Source organism: Notechis scutatus, chromosome 2 (genome assembly GCF_049901735.1).
Source record: "Notechis scutatus isolate UNSWTSFEM ecotype Mainland chromosome 2, rNotScu1.2, whole genome shotgun sequence".
NCBI classification, from domain to species: domain Eukaryota; kingdom Metazoa; phylum Chordata; class Lepidosauria; order Squamata; family Elapidae; genus Notechis; species Notechis scutatus.
In genome coordinates this window covers 162196172-162214659 of record NC_142010.1, presented here as the reverse complement: position 1 = coordinate 162214659, position 18488 = coordinate 162196172, and the positions used below count along the sequence as shown (strand labels likewise).

The following is an 18488-nucleotide window of genomic DNA, read 5'->3' as shown; positions in this document are numbered from 1 at the left end:
CGAGTCAAAAGGCAGGGTTGCAATTGACCAAAGATAGCACATTGGCATGCTGCAGTGTGGGGTTTCAAAAACAACAGTGGAGTAAGTTCAGATCAGATTAGGTCCATACTTGGCTTGCTGCAAATTGCATAAGGAGGAACCCCGAGTTGTCAGAGTTTAATGATTTTCTGTAACAAGGAAAGAATTAGTGGGTTCTCATGATCTGAATCCAAGATCCACTAAATAAGGCAGAGAGGATGGAGAGTTTGTAGGAGGGTCAGTTATACTTTGGAAGTGATTTTGTAAACCAGTATAATAGTATAATATCAAGATTCTAACATTGTGCAAAAACTGCTTTCCATTAAATAGTACAGTAGGTGAAATTTTCAGTTGGACTCTAAACTGAAGGTTTTACTCATCCCACAATACGTTGCAGATGTAGTGTGGTCCTTGTTTCTAAAAAAATATTCTTAGAAGATTCTGGACATTTCTGACAAAGTATTTCAAGGAACATACACGAAGTTAATTTTCACATGATTTAATAATACTCATAAGTCAGTCCTTTAGAGGGCTTCATATCTGGGCTGCAAAAAGTAAGTTGATTAGTAGGGGGAAGCAACTGGCATTAGGGTTATCTGTATTTTTTCATCTCTAGTCATAATAGATATTGGAAATTATGTCTTCAAGGAGTGGTAGAACAGGCCACAGCATCTGTTTAGGTTCATATCCTTTACTTTCTTCTTGCTGCTTTTTTCTGTGAGACTTGTTTTTTTACAGAATCTCATTTGGTATATGGATTTGCTGAAAATTCCTGTGTCTGTTCATAGAACTTCCATTCCTGACATAGTCAATAAAAATGTGTTTGGCTTTGATTATGATTGTTAGAAGCTCTCCAAAGGCTCTTGTTAAGCCCAAATATTGTTTCAGAGCTTCTTTTTTTTAACTGAGTATGAGACTCCATAGTTATCCTTGTGAAACCAAATTATAAGTATTGTTAAGATAATGAAAAAGGCAGTAGGAGCCAAGAAGTAAGGTGGAAGAAAAGATGACATGTCTTTATTTAAGTGGCTATAAATGCTCAGTAATGCTGCCCTGCAGTTTCAGGCAAGCTTCAGACTGGAATATCTTTTTCTTTATATTCTATGTCTAGCATATTTTGCAGAATTAACTGTGGTTGATATGTTTATGAACAAATAAATGATTTGGTCTTTTCTTGAATATTGAAATTGGAAATGTTTGAACATCAGGCTCAGGATTTCATGCCATATTTCTCAGATTATGCTAAGTAATGAATTGTGGAAGAAACTGTAGTGACTTAGCTAATATTTAGCCTAAACTATAGAAGAATCATAGTATATTATTAACGACAACAGATGATTTGTAAAACTGCAATCATATTTTGGTTCAGTGATGTGTTGAACCAATTTGTGCAAACTGTTATTTTGAATACTGTATTATTGTTCTGATAGTACAGTAGTCCCCAATCTTTCTGGCTCCATGGACTGGCGGTGAGGGGGTGGGGGGAGGAATTATTGCACATGCACAACCTAGCTCCCATGCATGCACAAATGAAGCTTCCCCTATTTGCCTACTGCATGACCCAGTTTTCAACAGGCCGGGGACTGGGACTGATACCAGTCCGCAACCCGAGGGTTGAAGATCCTGTGATAGTAGATTAAGATTAGAGGTTGAGAGAAAAAACTATAGATTTTAGATGCAAGGAAAAAGGGGCCTGAGGCGAGGATATAAAGGGGAGAGAAAGGCAGTGTGTTTTTCACTGATTTGATGTCTGATAGGTCTTGGTCTCTTTGAGCTTGGTTGTTTTCTTACAGATGTTTCATTACCCAAAGTAAGTAATATCAGTGCTAGTCATGGCATTACCTAGTTTGGATAATGAAACATCTGAAAGAAAACAACCAAGCTCATAGAGCACCAAGGACCCCTCATTTCAACCATGAGTTACAAATACTCCCCTTTATTAGAAAGATGTCCGCTCACTTTTCTGAACATTTCTAGAAACTGCCAATAGGAATTTTTTTGTCACATATCGGGAATAAGAAGCTAAAAAATTAGTAATTTCTCACTTCTACAGAAAATCTAAAAGCAACTTTGAAATAGTCTGTAGGGGGCCAAGGTGGCACAGTGGTTAGAATGCAGTATTGCAGGTTAACCCTGCCCATAGTCAAGAATTAGATCCTGACCAGCTTGAGGTTGACTCAGCCTTCCATCCTTCCGAGGTCAGTAAAATAAGGACCCAGATTTTGGGGGGTACTATGCTGACATTTGTAAATCACTCAGTGCTATAAAGTACTACGAAGCAGAACAGTATAGAAGTCTAAGTGGTATTGCTAGTGCTACTGGTCATGATCACATACTACCCCTATGAGCAGGTCTAACATGACCCCGAATGATGAGATTCAGGAGTATATGAAGGAGATAATCTGCTCCTATTCTAATTTGTGGATTTCGCATCTGACAGTTTGGAAAATAGGAATGGTCCAGAATGGCTTTCTCCATCTTGAAAAAAGCAAAATCTTTAAGGGTTGATGAATCATTGTTTTTTTTTCTCTTTTCTTTCCTAGAAGATGATGTTTGTGTATTCAAGTGTTCTGTATCAAAGGAGACAGAATGCAGCCGAGTGGGAAAACAGTCCTTCATTATCACATTGGGATGCAATAGTGTCCTTATACAATTTGCAACGCCAAGTGGTATGTACTAACTATTGTGAGTTGTATTTGAAGTTTTGAGAAACAGAATATTGCCCTGGTAAATAATTCTATGCTTTGCCAACACGTAGCATTTTCAGGATGGATAACATCTGTGCTGTTAAATAATTCAATCTGACATTCTCTGCTATGACATCATCTGCTGTTTGTTCTCCTTAATAGAAATTTTGGACCATCAAGTGGCAAAGTCATGCAATGTTTAGCCCAACTCTTGTCTAAATTTTAATTTTAAACCTTTGATACTTGTACTGTATTTAGTGGACAGGTTGGACAGTTGCTGGAATATTTGGAAAAGTTAAGACATAAGAGAAAGGATATTTGTGAGAAAACCAAAAGACAAAATTTTGTTTATCATGTTAAAATTGTAACATTATTATGGACAGTTATCTGTACTTAATTTAAATTAAACATGAATATAAGATTTTTGATGCATGTACTGTAATACTATTCACCTATATTTGTTACATAAAAATGTACATTCTATTTTTTCTATCCAAAAATTAACTAAACATACATGTAGCATTAGTGAAGAAATTGCAAACAATTCTGCCATTTATAAGCATGAGCTAGTATTGAAAACTTTAATGAAAATGTGATTTACAGAAAGATGCCCAGTTTTAAAGATGCTCCTTGATGCTCAATTGTCATTGGATTCACGGCTGATTATTGTGACCTGGACCACATTGGCATAGATGTGGCTAGGGTACCAGCTGGGATCCTTGCAGCAATGATTTAGACATAGTTATAGTTATCTATGCCTTAGTTACATCCTTGTGCTTAACTACTGTAACATGCTGTATGTTAGATACCCCTTGAGAAGTGTCTAAGAATTGCAGTTGGGCCAAAATATATTCCTTAAACAGTGGAAAGTATAGGAATGGTATGATACCTGTTTGGAAAAATCTCTCCTCCTTGCTGATTGCTTCTTAGGCGTAAATGATGTGATGATGTTGACCTTTAAAGCCCCACACAGCTTAGGGTTTGAGCCTCTCCAAGGATCACAAGTTTTACAATGAATATGCATGTTCATGGAAATCAGCAAGAGAAGACTTTTTGAAAAAGATGCCCTGCTGATAGTGGCTTGTTTGTCTCATTTCTTGTCACTGACTATGGATGCTCTCCCTGGAGAGGAAAATTTTGTGAAATGGAGAACATATCACTTCCACATTAACTGATTTTTAATCTGTTGTTCTGAATGCTATATTTAAATTTAGCATTTTTATTTGAAATGTTCTAACTGCCTTGAGTAAGCAAAAAAAAAAAAAAGCAAGACATAAATCCAGTAAATAAATGAAGTGATTTAGTCTTAGAAATAAGTATAGGTAGTCTTCAACTTACGACCACAGTTGAGCCCAAAATTTATGTTGTTAAGTGAGACATTTGTTAAGTGAGTTTTGCCCTATTTTTATGAGTTCTCTTGCCACAGTTGTTAAGTGAATCACTGTAGTTGATAAGTGGTTAACCTGGTTGTTAAGTGAATCTGGCTTCCCCATTGACTTTGCTTGTCAGAAGGTTGCAAAAGATCACATGACTCTGGGAGACAGCAAAGGACAGTGGCCAAGCATCCTGAATTCTGGTCACATTGTCATGGGGATAGCAATAGCACTTAGACTTATATACCACTTTATAGTGCTTTACAGCCCTCTCTAAGCGATTTTACAGAGTCAGAATATTGCCCCCAACTATCTGGGACCTCATCTTACCCACCTTGGAAGGATGGCAGGCTGAGTCAACATGGAGCCTGGTGGGATTTGAACTGCCAAATTGCAGGCAGCTAGTAGTCAGCAGAAGTGGCCTGCAGTACAGCACTCTAATCATTGCATCACTGAGGCAAAGAGAATGCTTCTGTAATCATGTCTTGCTTGATGGCTTCCTTGTAGGATTCAATTGGCTGCTCTTCTGACAAAGTGCTCTAAACCACGGGTGTCAAACTCGTGGGATCACTTTGCCATCACGTGACATTTCTCAACATTTTTCCCTTCGCGGAGCTGCAGAGTAACTATGAAAAACAGTCGTCACATTTTTTCAGTGCTGTTTTACTTTGAATGGTCACCAAACTGCTATAAGTCGAGGACTATCTGTATCACATAACCTGAATGTACCTAGAGAAAAATCCTGGGCAAGTGTTCCCATAATAATTAGATACCACCAGATATTGGATTACATCTCTAACCAAATTGTTTGTACCCTTTTTGGATGTAATTGGAACAATGTCATTTGAACTCTGAAAATCATTGTTTGGCTTTATCTTTAGACTTCTGCTCATTTTATAATATTTTGAAAAATTGCCGAGGTCACAACATGGAGCAGTCAGTGTTCAGTGAGCGCACAGAGGAATCATCTGCTGTGCAGTACTTCCAGGTTGGTGACTTCAACAGTTGTTTTTTTTTCTGGTGGAGGGGAGGGAGGAATTGCATTAGCTCCTTGGGTCCACTGCTGAGGATCTGTTGTTGCATGTTTTTGAAAACAGACAGTAGAGGGCTAGCTAATGAAGAAATTGAGGAGGACTTTTTCTACCGGAAAACTGTGTAGATTCTTGATGTGCTTAAAAGGCAGGAAAATTACCAATACACAGCTCAGGGATCTGAACAGAAACTACAGATTCTTAAGTGCCAGGGTCTCAGATATGGGCCCAAGATTACCAGGTCTTGGGTGTTCAAAATAGAATAGAATGAGCTGGAAGGGGCCTTGGTGGTCTTCTAGTCCAGCCCCCTGCTCAAGCAGGAGAATCTATACCATTTCAGATAAGTGACTGTCCAGTCTCTTAAAAATACCCAGTGATGGAGAACCCATGATTTTTTCTTTTTATGTTTTATTAGATTTTTATTTCTAAATAGACATCAATACATGAATAGTGTGGCCCCGGGTATAATTCATTTTGATACAAACATCAATAATGATAATCATAATAGTTGTTATATTCATCATACTATATAAACTTAGTATTAACACACACACACACACACACACTTTCTAGCCATCCAATCTCATCCATTTTAATAATTCTTATTCATTTTTTTGGCTTGCCGCCCATACTCCTCTCTTGGATCTTTCTGTCTATCATCATCTGTATCTTCACCATTCTGACTGTATATTTCTCCCATCTCTATCCTCCTAAGCTGCCAGGTCTCCAAAATATCCACCAAGCCCCTATTCTCTTTCAAAACTATATTCCAGTTTATCCATTCTTCCGTTCTTTCTTCTATCTCCTCTCTTTCCTGGACTCTTTGAACTTCATTCATCATCAGTTGTAGCATATTTTCTATTTTCCCATATATGCTTTGCATTAGGAACTTTATCTCTCTGTGGTTCTTTTCCATATACCCCAAATGCTTTGAAACATCAACACCATTTCTCTTAAAATCTCACTCCTTTCCCCTTGATGGAGCACCTTGTCTTAATTTAATAAGTCCCGCTCTTACTCAAGTCCAAAAGCAATGTATTCCAGTCCAGTGTTACTCCTCAGAAAGTTCAATAATCATAGTCCTTTACATCTCAGGATTATTAATTCCATTTAAGTAATCTAGGAAGCTTCCGCAAGTCAAAAATCACTTTGCTTTACTTAAAAGTCTTCCTTATTCTCATAATAGAGTCTCCAGTAATCATACAGTAGCTAGTTATAGAACAGTAAATGTCACCAGAGTCCTACAGATGAATGTTATTTATTCCTCTCATCAAAAGGTATTTCTAAACTTGTAGGGGTCTGGTATATTCCTTTCACCAGTAGATGACGTCCTCAGCTTAAGTCTCAGTGTTGTTTCAAGTCTTGTAGATTTAATTAATCCAAATTTAATTCAATTTATGGAAGCAAAGTCAACTATTCAAATAGATTCAAGTAGCTAGTCCAGCATTTTATAATGCCTTTCCAAATCAACACTTGCCCAATTTAAAAGTCCAATTTTCTGTGTTTTAAAAGGTCTTTAGCTTTTCTCCCCGTAGTTCCTTTTCTTTCAGGTCTAGGATTTTTCTCTCTATGGTAGTTTGCCACTTTAAAAGATAGTCCTGAGAGTCTCTTTCTTCTCTTCTTTAAAGTTGGGGTCTAACTAAAAAGGAATCTTCTCACCCAGCTCCAATCACTGTTTATCTGCACCACTTCTGCACATTTCTTTGTTGCCTCAGCTGTCTGAGGGAGAGGGAAGAAGCCCTGAGTCCAGCAGGAAAGTTGCTGCTCTCCCTAAACTGCAGGGAGCCCCTCTTTTCTTCACCACCCCTACAGGGTGGCTTTAGCTTCTTTTGGACCCCTCCAACAGGGAGAACTCGGCGTGCGGAGACCTCCTCCTCACGTCCGATATCACCACGAGGTCAGCTGGAAGTCCCAAAGCACCAACAATTTCTGAAGGCAAACTATTCCACTGGCTAATTGTCCTCACTGTTAGGAAGTTTCTCCGTAATTCCAGATTGCTTCTCTCTTTGATTAATTTCCAACTATTGCTTCGTATCCTGCCCTCCAATGCTTTTGGAAAATAAATTGATCCACTCTTCTTTGTGGTAGCCCCTCAAAAACTGGAATACTGCTATCATGTCACCCCTAATTCTTCTTTTCTTTAGACTAGCCAGACCCAAATCCTGCAGCTGTTTTTCATATGTTTTAGTCTCCAGGACTTTGATCATCTTAGTTGCTCTTCTCTGAACTTTTTCTAAAGTCTCAACATCTTTTTTGTAGTATGGCAACCAAAATTGGTTGCAGTATTCCAGGTGTGGTCTTACTAATGTTTTATAAAATGGCACTAATACTTCAAGTCAGTGGTCCCCAACCTTTTTTGTACCAGGGACCGGTTTCAAGCAGAAACATTTTTCAAGGACCGGGGGGAGAATCCGAGTTTGGTAGTTTGCTTGCAGACGTTTCATTACCTGACTAGGTAACATCTGATGTTGTTACCTAGTCGGGTAATAAAACGTCTGCCAGCAAACCACCAAGTTCAGGGAGCGCCTCGGCCCTGCCTCCCTCAGCCCCATCCCTCAGGTGTCTCCCTCCCTCCCTCCCTCAGGTGTCTGCCTCGTTCCTCTCTCAGTCACTCTATCGCTCCTCCAGCAGCCCAAGAAGCCAGGGGGTGGCTTTCCTGTCGCCACAGCTTCCCGAGCGCCCGTTTCACCACCACCCCGCCCGCCCGCCCGCTCAGCAGTTCAATCCACAGTGCTCCATTCTACCTGCCTGCCTGCCTGCCTTCTTCGTTTGAGCAGCTTCGGCTGATAAAAAGAGGCGAATAGTTATTATTCTCAGCCGAAGCTGCTCCCAAACAACCAGACAGGCAGGCAGGCAGAACGGAGCACTGTGGATTGAACAGCGGGCGGGCGGGCGGGGTGGGTGAAACGGGCGCTCGGGGCTGCGGCGGCGCAGAAAGCCCCGCTTCTTTGAAGCAGTTTCTTCCTGGGCTGGTGGAGGAGCGAAAGCGACTGAGAGGCTGACCAGAGAGAAGGACAGGCTTGGTTGCTTCCTCCCTCCCCTTCTTTCATTTGTGTCCTTGATCCCGATCCCAGCAGCATTCACCGAAGGCGAAGAAAGCCGCCATTTTTAATATTTTTTTTCTTTGCGGCCCGGTAAAGAGTGCTCCACGGCCCGTTCCGGTCCGCGCGCCCGGTGGTTGGGGACCCCTGCTTCAAGTGATCTTGATTCTATGCCTCTGTTTATACAACCCAGGATTGTATTAGCTGCTGCTGCATATAGCTGGCTCATATTCAAGTGATCATCCATTAGGACTCCAAGGTTCCTCTCACAGTTACTGTTTTGAGCCAGGTTTTGCCTAAACTACTTTTGATTTTTCCTGCCTAAATGTAAAACTTTGCTTTTCTCCAGATTAACATTCATTTTGTTAGATAGTTCAAGTTTGTCAAGATATTTTTGGATCCTGAGCTTGTCTTTTGGGGTATTGGCTATTCTTGCCAGTTTAGTGTCATCTGAAAATTTGATGAGTTCCCCTTCTATTCCCTCATTTAAGTCATTTATTAAGATATTGAAGAGTACTGGGCCTAAGACGGAACGTTGTGGAACCCTACTGCTTACTTCTCTCCATGTAGATGTAGTACCATTAAGGACTACTCGTTGAATACAGTTTATCAGCCAGGTACAAATCCATCTGGTGGGGATGCTGTCTATCCCACATTTTTCTAACTTACAAAAAAGTAGGTTGTGGTCTACTTAGTCAAATGCCTTGCTGAAGTTTAGGTATACTATGTCCACAGCATTTCGCTGGTCTACTAATTTAGTGACTTTATCAAAGAATAAAATAAGATTGGTTTGGCATGATCTGTTTTTAAACAAACCTTTGCTGGCTACTGGTTATAACTTTTATTTGCTTCTAGTTGCTCGCAGATCTGTTTTTTTTTTTTTTATTATGTTTTCCAGTATCTTTCCAGGTATTGATGTTAGACTGGTTGGTCTGTAGTTTCTTGGGTCTATTTTTTCCCCTTTCTTGAAGATGGGAACCACATCAGCCCTTTTCCAATCCTCAGGTACTTTTGTGGTGCTCAGGATTTTGGAAAGATACAATGGTTCTGAGATACATCTGCCAGCCCTTTCAGAACTCTGGGATGTAATCTGTCAGATCCCGGTGATTTATATTAATCAAGATCCGATAGGTGTTCTCTTACCATTTTCTTGGTTATTTTAATTTTTGTTTCTAGTTTGTCTTCTAACAGTAGTTTTTTTGGGATGTTGGGCTACAATTTATTTTTGTGTGAAGACTGATGCAAAGAATTAGTTAAGCAGCTCTGCTTTTTCCCTCCTGTTTGTTACTTCCTTGCCATCTTCTCTCTTTAGTGGGCCTACTGTTTCCTTGACTTTTTTCTTATTAATAAGTTGAAAGAAACTTTTTAAATTATCTTTGACTTTTGTTGCAAATCTTTGTTCATCCTGAGCCTTTGCTTTCCTGACTTCAGGTTTGTATGTTCTAGCTGTCTATTGATAATTAGCCTTAGTTATGTGTCCCTCATTCCATTTTTTTTAACCTGTCCTTTTTGTTTTTCAGTCTGTCAGAGAAATCTTTGTGCAGCCATGCTGGTTTCTTCTTGAATTTCTTGTTTTTCTTTTTCAGCAGTATTGTGCTGCACTGGGCTTTTATGATCGAATTTTTCAGAGTTTCCCATGCTTCTTGAGTTGTTTTTCCTTTAGGATTTTTATCTATGGTATCTTTCCTTAGCTGTCTCTGAGTTTGTTAATATTAGCTCTTTTAAAATTTAAGACACTTGGTTGAATTATTTTCTGTTGCTTGTGTTTGCATTATATTGAATTCCATGGTCACTCCCTCTATCACTTCTTCTGTATTAGTAAGAATTAGGTCCAATATAGATTTTCCTCTAGTTCCCTACTCTACCTTTTGGATGACAAAGTTGTCGGTTAGGTTGATTAGGAATATATTTGATCTCCCACTGCAGAGTTTGTCTCCCAGTTGATATCTGGATACCTAAAGTCTCCCCTTACTACTATGGTATGCTTCCTACATACATTTGTTAACTGGCTGGAAAAGAGTTCATCTATTTCTTCCTATTGGTTGGGTGGCCTGTAATATATATCTATGGCAATGTCCCTTTTTTCTCTCCTATATTGACCCATATGCATTCTGGAGAGGTTTATCTTTGATCATGTGCATTTCTGTAGTGATTTCTTACATATCTATCATATCATATGGTAGTGAGCATTTTCTAAAATTATAGCATTCCTTTGTGTGAGTGAACACGTTGGTTTTAGCAGAGACTTTTTCTTTCTTCTTTCAGTTTTATGGATATTTATCCCAACAGCAAAATATGATGCAGGATTATGTCCGAACAGGCACATATCAGAGAGCAATCCTGCAAAACCACAGTGATTTTAAAGATAAGGTATGGCTAAAGTTTAATAATGCCTTAAGTGTAACCAATGAAGATTCCTTCTGAATATTGCATAATTGGTAAAGGGTAAGACTGAATTTACATATTGTAAATATATATTCAAATATCATATCTAAGTCACATTATTCTTCAGCTCAGAATATGCTGCTTTGTCTAACTGGAAATGATGGAACCTTGAAAGTTTGAAAAAGAAGGATGTGGTCTGATTTAGTAACATAGGGATAGTATGAGAGGCACCCCCCCCCCCAAGTTTCTCTCAAATAAGGTACTGTGAACAGGAAAATCTTGATGGTGGCCTGCAGCTAATCCTAGGTGAGAATCAAAAGGCAGGGTACATAATTTGGGATTTCTAATAAACCATTGCTATAAATTGAATTACTGGTAGTGCTAGTAACCAGAGAATAGGCATTGTCAGCTTCCATTTGTTCATCAACTACACTGTTTTCTAGACATGACTATTCCATAATTATTAATGCCCTAATTATAAATATTTTTAATTGGTACAGATCTCCTAATCTGGTGCCCATCAGATTCATTGGACATTAATTCTCAAAACGTGTACGAGCATTCAAGTTGTATGTTCTTCAAAGCAGTTTTTCTGCTTTGGATCCAAATAGCTGCATATGTTTAATAAATACACTAATACCATAAACAAATTTAGAACTCTGAGCATTGGAATCAGAGCATTTGGATATAAGATCCATTCTTCAAAATGTTGTAACTGTCAGTAAGGATGGCTTAATTTAACTTACATATTTAGTATTTAATAAATATTTAATACATTGTAAGACTACATTTTATAGAAAAGATTTTACTGATATTTAGTTTTTGTGATTTTATTGATCTGATTTTTCCTCCAGATTGTATTAGATGTCGGCTGTGGTTCTGGCATCCTGTCATTTTTTGCAGCCCAAGCAGGAGCCAGAAAAATTTATGCAGTGGAAGCAAGCACAATGGCTCAACATGCAGAGGTTAGTGTGAGACAGCCACACTGGCTGCTTCATTCAGTGACCACAATCCCAGTTCTCCTGTTGTGGTTCTTAAATTACCATGCCAGGGGTATGTCAAGATGTGAGAGGTCTTGGAAGATCTGGCTCCCACTGGCACATGGAAATTTTCCACGGATTGAAAGGCCTTGGCTGGCTAGGCCTAACTGCATGCAGGCCTCCTTTCTCACTCCCAGAAGGCCTCAGCCAGCTAAACCCACTGGCACACAAAAATGTGCTTTGTGCTGGAAGGCTTCAGCTAGCTGGGCCCAGTGGCATATAGGCTTCCTCCTTTTCAGCTCCCACTTCCAAGAAACCTGACCTACTTCCCCCCACCCCAATACTACTGTCCTTCTCTCTCCTCCGCCAAGCCTGGGTACACTTCCCTTTTTTTGATGAGAGGCTCAGCTAGAAAGCTAGTGAATTCAAACTTAGTATGCTCCTGTATCTAAAGTAGCACTTTCTTTCTAATTATTAGCTATTTCAAAACCAATTTCTCGTAAATATCTATGGAATGACTGCTTTCTAATTTTTCCCTCTTTCTATCCAGGTTTTAGTGAAGAGTAATAATCTTACTGATCGAATTGTGGTCATTCCTGGGAAGGTAGAGGAAATCTCGCTTCCAGAACAGGTGGACATCATTATTTCTGAGCCAATGGGCTACATGCTTTTCAATGAACGAATGCTGGAGAGTTACCTGCATGCCAAGAAATATTTAAAACCTAGTGGTAAGTAACTTCTTTTTTTTCTTCTGTTCAGTTGTGTTCGATTCTTGGAGACTGTCTGGAGAAGTCCCTGTAGTTTTCTTGGCAATGTTTTTCAGAAGTGGTTTGCTGTTGTCTTTTTCCTAGGGCTGGGAGAATGTGACTAGGCCAAGGTCACCCAATGATAATGAAATAAAGGGAGGAGAAAGAGGAGCTCCCTTTTGGCCTATTAGCTCAGGATGGTATTAGGAATTCTGATAGTAGGCATTGTTCAATTAGTTAACATAGTGTGATGACCTAGAACGTAACACAAACGTAACAAAATCCAAAATGTAAATAAATGTCCTTTAATGCCTCCAACTTGGCCCCACTGTTCAATAATACTCAGTCGGAGAGAAAATGTACTCAAAAATGGTCTTCAAAAGAAAGCAATACAGTCCGAACTTAATGAGCAGATAGAGGTGAAATAAGAAAACGTACTCAAAAATGGTCTTCAAAAGAAAGCAATACAGTCCGAACTTAATGAGCAGATAGAGGTGAAATAACAAACCAAACAAACTTACAATGATGAAATTTCCACAACGGAACAGGAGAAGTATTTACCAAAATCAAGGAGATAACAAGGCGCAGTCTGTTGGAAGGACACCAACCAAGATAATTTCAGACCAAAATAAAACACGCTTTGTTCCAGCATTTGCCAGTACACAGGTCCAAACTCTTATTCAGTTCTCACACCTGCAGCTCATGAAGAGTATCAAGACCCTCTCCTCCCGAGGAGACCATGTCTCTCCCTTATCCTCTCCTCCCTGCATGCCCTAGGATGGATAGGGGATGGGCCTGGGTCCTCCTCTGACTGCTCAGCCAGCCTCTGCCCTTCCCCAGTCTCCACCACAACCTCTGGAGCCACACTTCCACTCCCTGTCAGCTGTTCCTCCTCTCCCTCAAAGTCAGTCTCCACCAGGGGCATGACACATAGGTTAGTAACCATAAATCTATTATATACTGTTTTGGTTACCTCTTTTGGTGGGAAATGGGAATCACTTCTTATATGTTTCTCTTAATTCTGGAAAGTCAATATCATTAATGAAACTGATCTGGTTTCTTTGCTTTGTTCTGGATGGTGTCTAGACCAGAGGGGATAAGACTGGTCATAAGTCAGGAATTTGGATATGTGCTGCTAATTGGTTACATGTAGGCTCCTCCAACAATAGCATTTATCAAATCAGAATTATATATGACAGTAACACTGGTTATATTCTGATCATTCACTAACTACCTTCCTGCTGTATTATTACAAGTAGTTATTAACTTACAACAATTGGGACTAGAATTTCAGTCATAACTCATGACAGTCATAGGTTGGGGTATCCACTTACAATTGTTTTTATGGCAGTCATTAGGCAAATAATTAAACAAACAATGCAGTTATAAGTCTGAATCCATTCTTGGCCATGTGACTGTGAGGGGACAGGTGGTATGATATTGTTTGAAGAACAAGTTGTAACTGAACAAGTTGTTAAATAACCAGTCAAGGACTGCTTGTATTGACACTTTTTTAAATAGTGAGTCATATCTGATATACTATTAAACAGTGAGTTTCAGTCATACATTTGTTCACTGGTATGATAGAATAAAGTAGCAATAGCTCTTAGAATGGAGAATTTATAGCTAGCACAAGCCAAAATAGCTCATTGGAAGAGTATTCGTCTGAAGATCTAAAGGTTTTCACTTAGAGAGCCAGTTCAGGGTAATAGTTAAGGTAACAGGCTAGAAAACAAGAGACCAGGATTTCTAGACCCATTTTAGGCACAAAGCTTCTTGATTGTTATTGGACCAGCCAGTTTTTTTTTCAGCCCTAGGAAGAAGGCAATGACAGACTGCTTCTGAAAAACCTTGCCAAGAAAACTGCAGTGTTTTGTCCAGGGAGTCTCTGAGAATCAGACACAATTGAATGGAAGAAAAAAAATCTAGATATTTTACTTTTTTCTCAATCTGAAAATGAGTTTGTGCAATAATTTCTTTTTTATTTTCCATCTTCATATTTTGTTAATGTCTTCAGAGGACAGATTAAATCCAGCTAATGTACAAAATTGCTTGAACTCTTCCATTAATACCTCAATTATTCCATAGGCTTTTCCAAAATTAAAACCAAAGTGTCTGCAAATGCCCTTGGTTTATATCTTTATCTATTGTTTGTTTGAAGACAGACTTTAGTGTGATTAATTCGTTGGAATGGCAGAAATTGATAAGGTGGTGTTCTGCTTTATTTTGTTTTCCTAAGTCTTATACTCCAAATACATTTTCCTCATGAATGTTTCCAAGTTTTGCATTCCAGTCATGAAGTAGCACATCTTGCTTGCATTTTCTCTCAGTTTTATTTTATTTTTTAAAAATATAAACTTTATTCAGTTTTCCAACCATTTAAAAACATAGAAAAACAATTGCATCAATGTTGAAGACATCATTTACATTTCTTAACCATATTCTTATACTTAATTTTCTATTACATTGCAATTATTACATATTACTTTTTCTATTAATTCTACATTCAGTATATATAGCTTCATATTCTTTAAGTAATTACAATATTACTTTTCTTTCTATTCTCAAACCATATATACCAGGTGTCCCAGACTGAATAATATATCGATTCTATCCTTTAAGTCTAAAGTCAGCCTGTTGATTTCTGTGCAGTCTAGAATTTTCCTTATCACTGCTCCCTCTTGTGGTATATCTCCCTGTTTCCAGTGCAATGCAGCAGTTGTTATATGTAAAATAATATATCTGTCAGTCTTGCTATATTCTCCCTTACTTATGCCTAATAGGAACAGTTCTGGTCAAAATTCAATTTTTTGCTTTGTTATTTCTTCTAACCACTTTTGAATCTTAATCCAGTATTTTTTTTTTGCTTCTGAGCAGGTTCACCACATTTGAAAGTATGTACCCTGTTTATTCTTGCATTTCCAGCATTCTGGGTTTTGGTTTGCAAACATCTTTACCAATCTGGTGGGGGGTCGATGCCACCTATGAAACATTTTGTACATATTTTCTTTACACACTGTAGATAGTGTTAGTCTATAATTCCCCCCCCCCCCATTCTTTCCCAATATTCCAATTGTATATTATGTCCCACATTTTTCGCCCAGGCTACCATCATTTCTTTAACCACCTCTTCTTCCATTTTAAAGTTCAAAAGAAAGTTATATAATTTAGATATCATCTTTTTCTCTGTTCCTTGGATAATTTTATCGAATTGTAGTTGGTTCATGTAAAATCCATATTCTTCCTTATCTTTTTTGTACCTTGCTTGTACCTGCATGTAAGGCCACCAGTCAGTGTCTATATTTTGCTGTTTTAATTCCTGTATTGTTTTTAATTTTCCTTGTTTATCAAGCAAATCCTTGTAATTCCTCATTTTAGCCAGATCCATTGCATTTGGTATATTAATGCCTCCATCGTCCACAGCCAACTTGGTATATTAGTATAGTGGTCCTTCTTGATTTTATCCCACACTTGAATAAGTGCATCCCTAATTTGATGCCTTTGAAAGTAGGCGTGTTGGTTTTTTCCCTTTCCATAGAAAACTATGCCACCTTCTTTGCAGGTTGTGTCCTTTTATTAGTAATATCTTTTTATTCTCTAGGTTGATCCAATCTTTTATCCATACCATAGCTGCCGCCTGATAATATATCTCCCAATCTGGAAGTCCAAAGCCACCCCTTTCTCTTTTATCCTGCAACAGTTTCATTTTAATTCTAGCTTTTTCCCTGGCCCAAACAAATTTAGTTATTTTATTTAACCCCGCCCCCCCAAAAAATCTGATTTTTACCAGTACAGTTTGGAATAGATATAGTATTTTCAGTAGTACAGTCATTTTAACTGCAGCAATTCTTCCCACTATTGAAATTTGGAATTTTCTCCATATTTCCAATTCCTTTTTTATCCGCATCATTAATTTATCATAATTAATTTCTTTAATTTTCTCAATTTTAAATTGATCATAAAACTAATCCTCCTCTTTTTTTTGAAAAAGTGCTTGGAGCATAGAGTTACTTGAATGTCATATACAAAGTATAATTGATATTGTTTGGTTATTGATTGGATTGTAGCCAAGTACAGGTAGTCCTTGACTTACAACTGGTCACTTAGTGACTGTTCAAAGTTACAGCAAACCCCTCCCAAATGGGTCTTACAACCCAGATTTGAAGTTCCAATGACCCTTCCACCCCATGGTCACATAACTGAATTTTGGGTGGTCAGCAACTGGCCTACATTTATGCTTGTAGGTCTCCATGGTCATGTGACCATGATTTATGACGTTTCTGCTGAAAACTGGCATTTACTTCCAGTTTCCAGAAAAAACAACCTCATAGCAAACTGAGTAATGACCACTACATTCCCTTTACCATCACTCTGGTCAAATTATGACCAAAATTGTGTCTTAAGTTGAGAAAACTACCTGTATTGTTCTTGCTATAACTTTCCTAATTACCTCCTTTTTCATGTCCTGAGTAATTAATTGTAATCTTACCAGTCCATCTCGATTTGATGATTATTTTAAGATGTCAATTTGGTGTTTCATTTTATTGCTTCTTGTTCCCACTTTATCTTTGCTGCTTCTGACTTCTTTTTCTATATGGCAATATCAATAACTAGATGTCCCAAAGGCCATGTTATAAACAACATAAATGCTCCAAAAGATCCTCAGCTCTTTCTCAGTAGCATGTTGAGTGCCATCTAACCTGAAAGGCCTATCCTCCAACACTATATCATCAATCATGTTATATTTTCTGTCCATGTGGTTTTTTTTTTAGTAAAGGTACAGGAGTGATTTAACATTGCCTTCTTCCATGCAGTATGAATGGATCCCTTTGCTGTTGTCACTAAAATGCCTCCAGCATTTTCTTATATCGTTTCTGCCCAAAGTAGATATTTGCTTGCTTTCACTAGGCAGCTAGGATGACCTTAATGCTTTGGATGATCCTGATGAGAATATATAGATTTGGCATACACTCCTGACATCCCTCCCAGAAACATACAAATACCTCTGGCCACAGTGAGGCAGATAACAAATAATCAGAGTTGGAAGGGACCTTATAGGTCATCTAGTCCAACCCCCCACCCAAGCGGGAGACCCTACATCATTTCGGACAAATGACAGTCCAATCTCTTCTTGAAAATCTCAAGTGATGAAGCTCCCACACCTCCCGAGGGCAAGCTGTTCCATTGGTTGATTTTTCTCACTGTCAGAAAGTTTCTCCTTATTTCCAGGTTAAATCTCTCCTTGTTCAGTTTCCATCCAGTATTCCTTGTCTGGCCTACAGGCGCTTTAGAAAGCATGGCAAGACTTGGTGGAGAAGCTAGTTTTTAATCAAAGTAATTATTGGAACCTGCTGCATCCTGCTTCTAACCTGTTTCTACTTCATTAATAGAAATTTAACCTGTTCTATTAAATGGGTCTCCTGTAGATAAGCAGTATTTTCAATGAATGATTTTAAATATGCTAGGTTTATGAAGATTTTTTAGATTCTTGCAGTTTTTTTATATTAAGAATAGCTTCATCCATAAATTCTATTTTGGTCCATTTATCAGTATTCTCCCAATACCAGTACCCTCCAAAGATGTAATGAACATTCCCTTATACAGTATTTGAATGATCTTAGATTGCTTTCAAGTTGATCAGCACTCAACTGCTGGAATTGGCTATTACAATTATTGTATAGCACCATAATTGTCTAGCACCATAATTTTTTAATTAATAAGATTAACAAAAATCGGTAGTGGTGATCCTCTGTATGGTGCTTTTACTTATGCCCATATGCTTATATCTTATTCTATACATATAATTTTTCAAAAGAAAGAATGATGAGTAATAGGAAGAAACATCAATCCTTCATGAAAAATAACCATTCCCATTTGAAATAGCCAGGGCTTCAGGTTCAGTTTTGAAGCACTGATTTGATTAAACTTGATTGTCTATCAGTCCCTTTCTGTGAGGCTGTTCCTATTGATGTGCTGTGGCTGTCTTTCAAGTGCTTTGGTCAGGATGCAAAGAGAATTTGGGGTTCTAAGCAAAAATATACCAGGGGTTTCAAACCTTTTCAAATGGACTACTCAGATTTTACCAAAACATTTTGGTGGTGGGCCATTTCATGAATAGAATTCTCTTGAATTGAACATTTTCAGTAAGTAGAATAGCCTATTTCATGTTAATGCTTTAACTTGAAATGTTTTCCATACTTGTAATTTTGTACCATTAATAGTACAAG

The 18488-nt window shown here is 38.2% G+C and overlaps 1 protein-coding gene across 6 annotated transcripts in view; it reads left to right on the top strand.

Moving 5' to 3' along the window:
• Positions 1 to 18488, top strand: part of CARM1 (coactivator associated arginine methyltransferase 1) — an 82306-nt gene that overhangs the window by 20621 nt on the left and 43197 nt on the right. For 4 of the 6 annotated variants that reach the window (XM_026675492.2, XM_026675491.2, XM_026675493.2 and 1 more), the window contains 5 exons: positions 2562 to 2687; positions 4960 to 5066; positions 10416 to 10520; positions 11390 to 11500; positions 12066 to 12243. In XM_026675492.2, coding sequence (XP_026531277.1) covers positions 2562 to 2687; positions 4960 to 5066; positions 10416 to 10520; positions 11390 to 11500; positions 12066 to 12243 — 627 coding nt within the window. The remainder of the gene's footprint in view (positions 1 to 2561; positions 2688 to 4959; positions 5067 to 10415; positions 10521 to 11389; positions 11501 to 12065; positions 12244 to 18488) is intronic. The other 2 variants (XM_087957140.1, XM_087957138.1) reach the window with 1 other exon arrangement.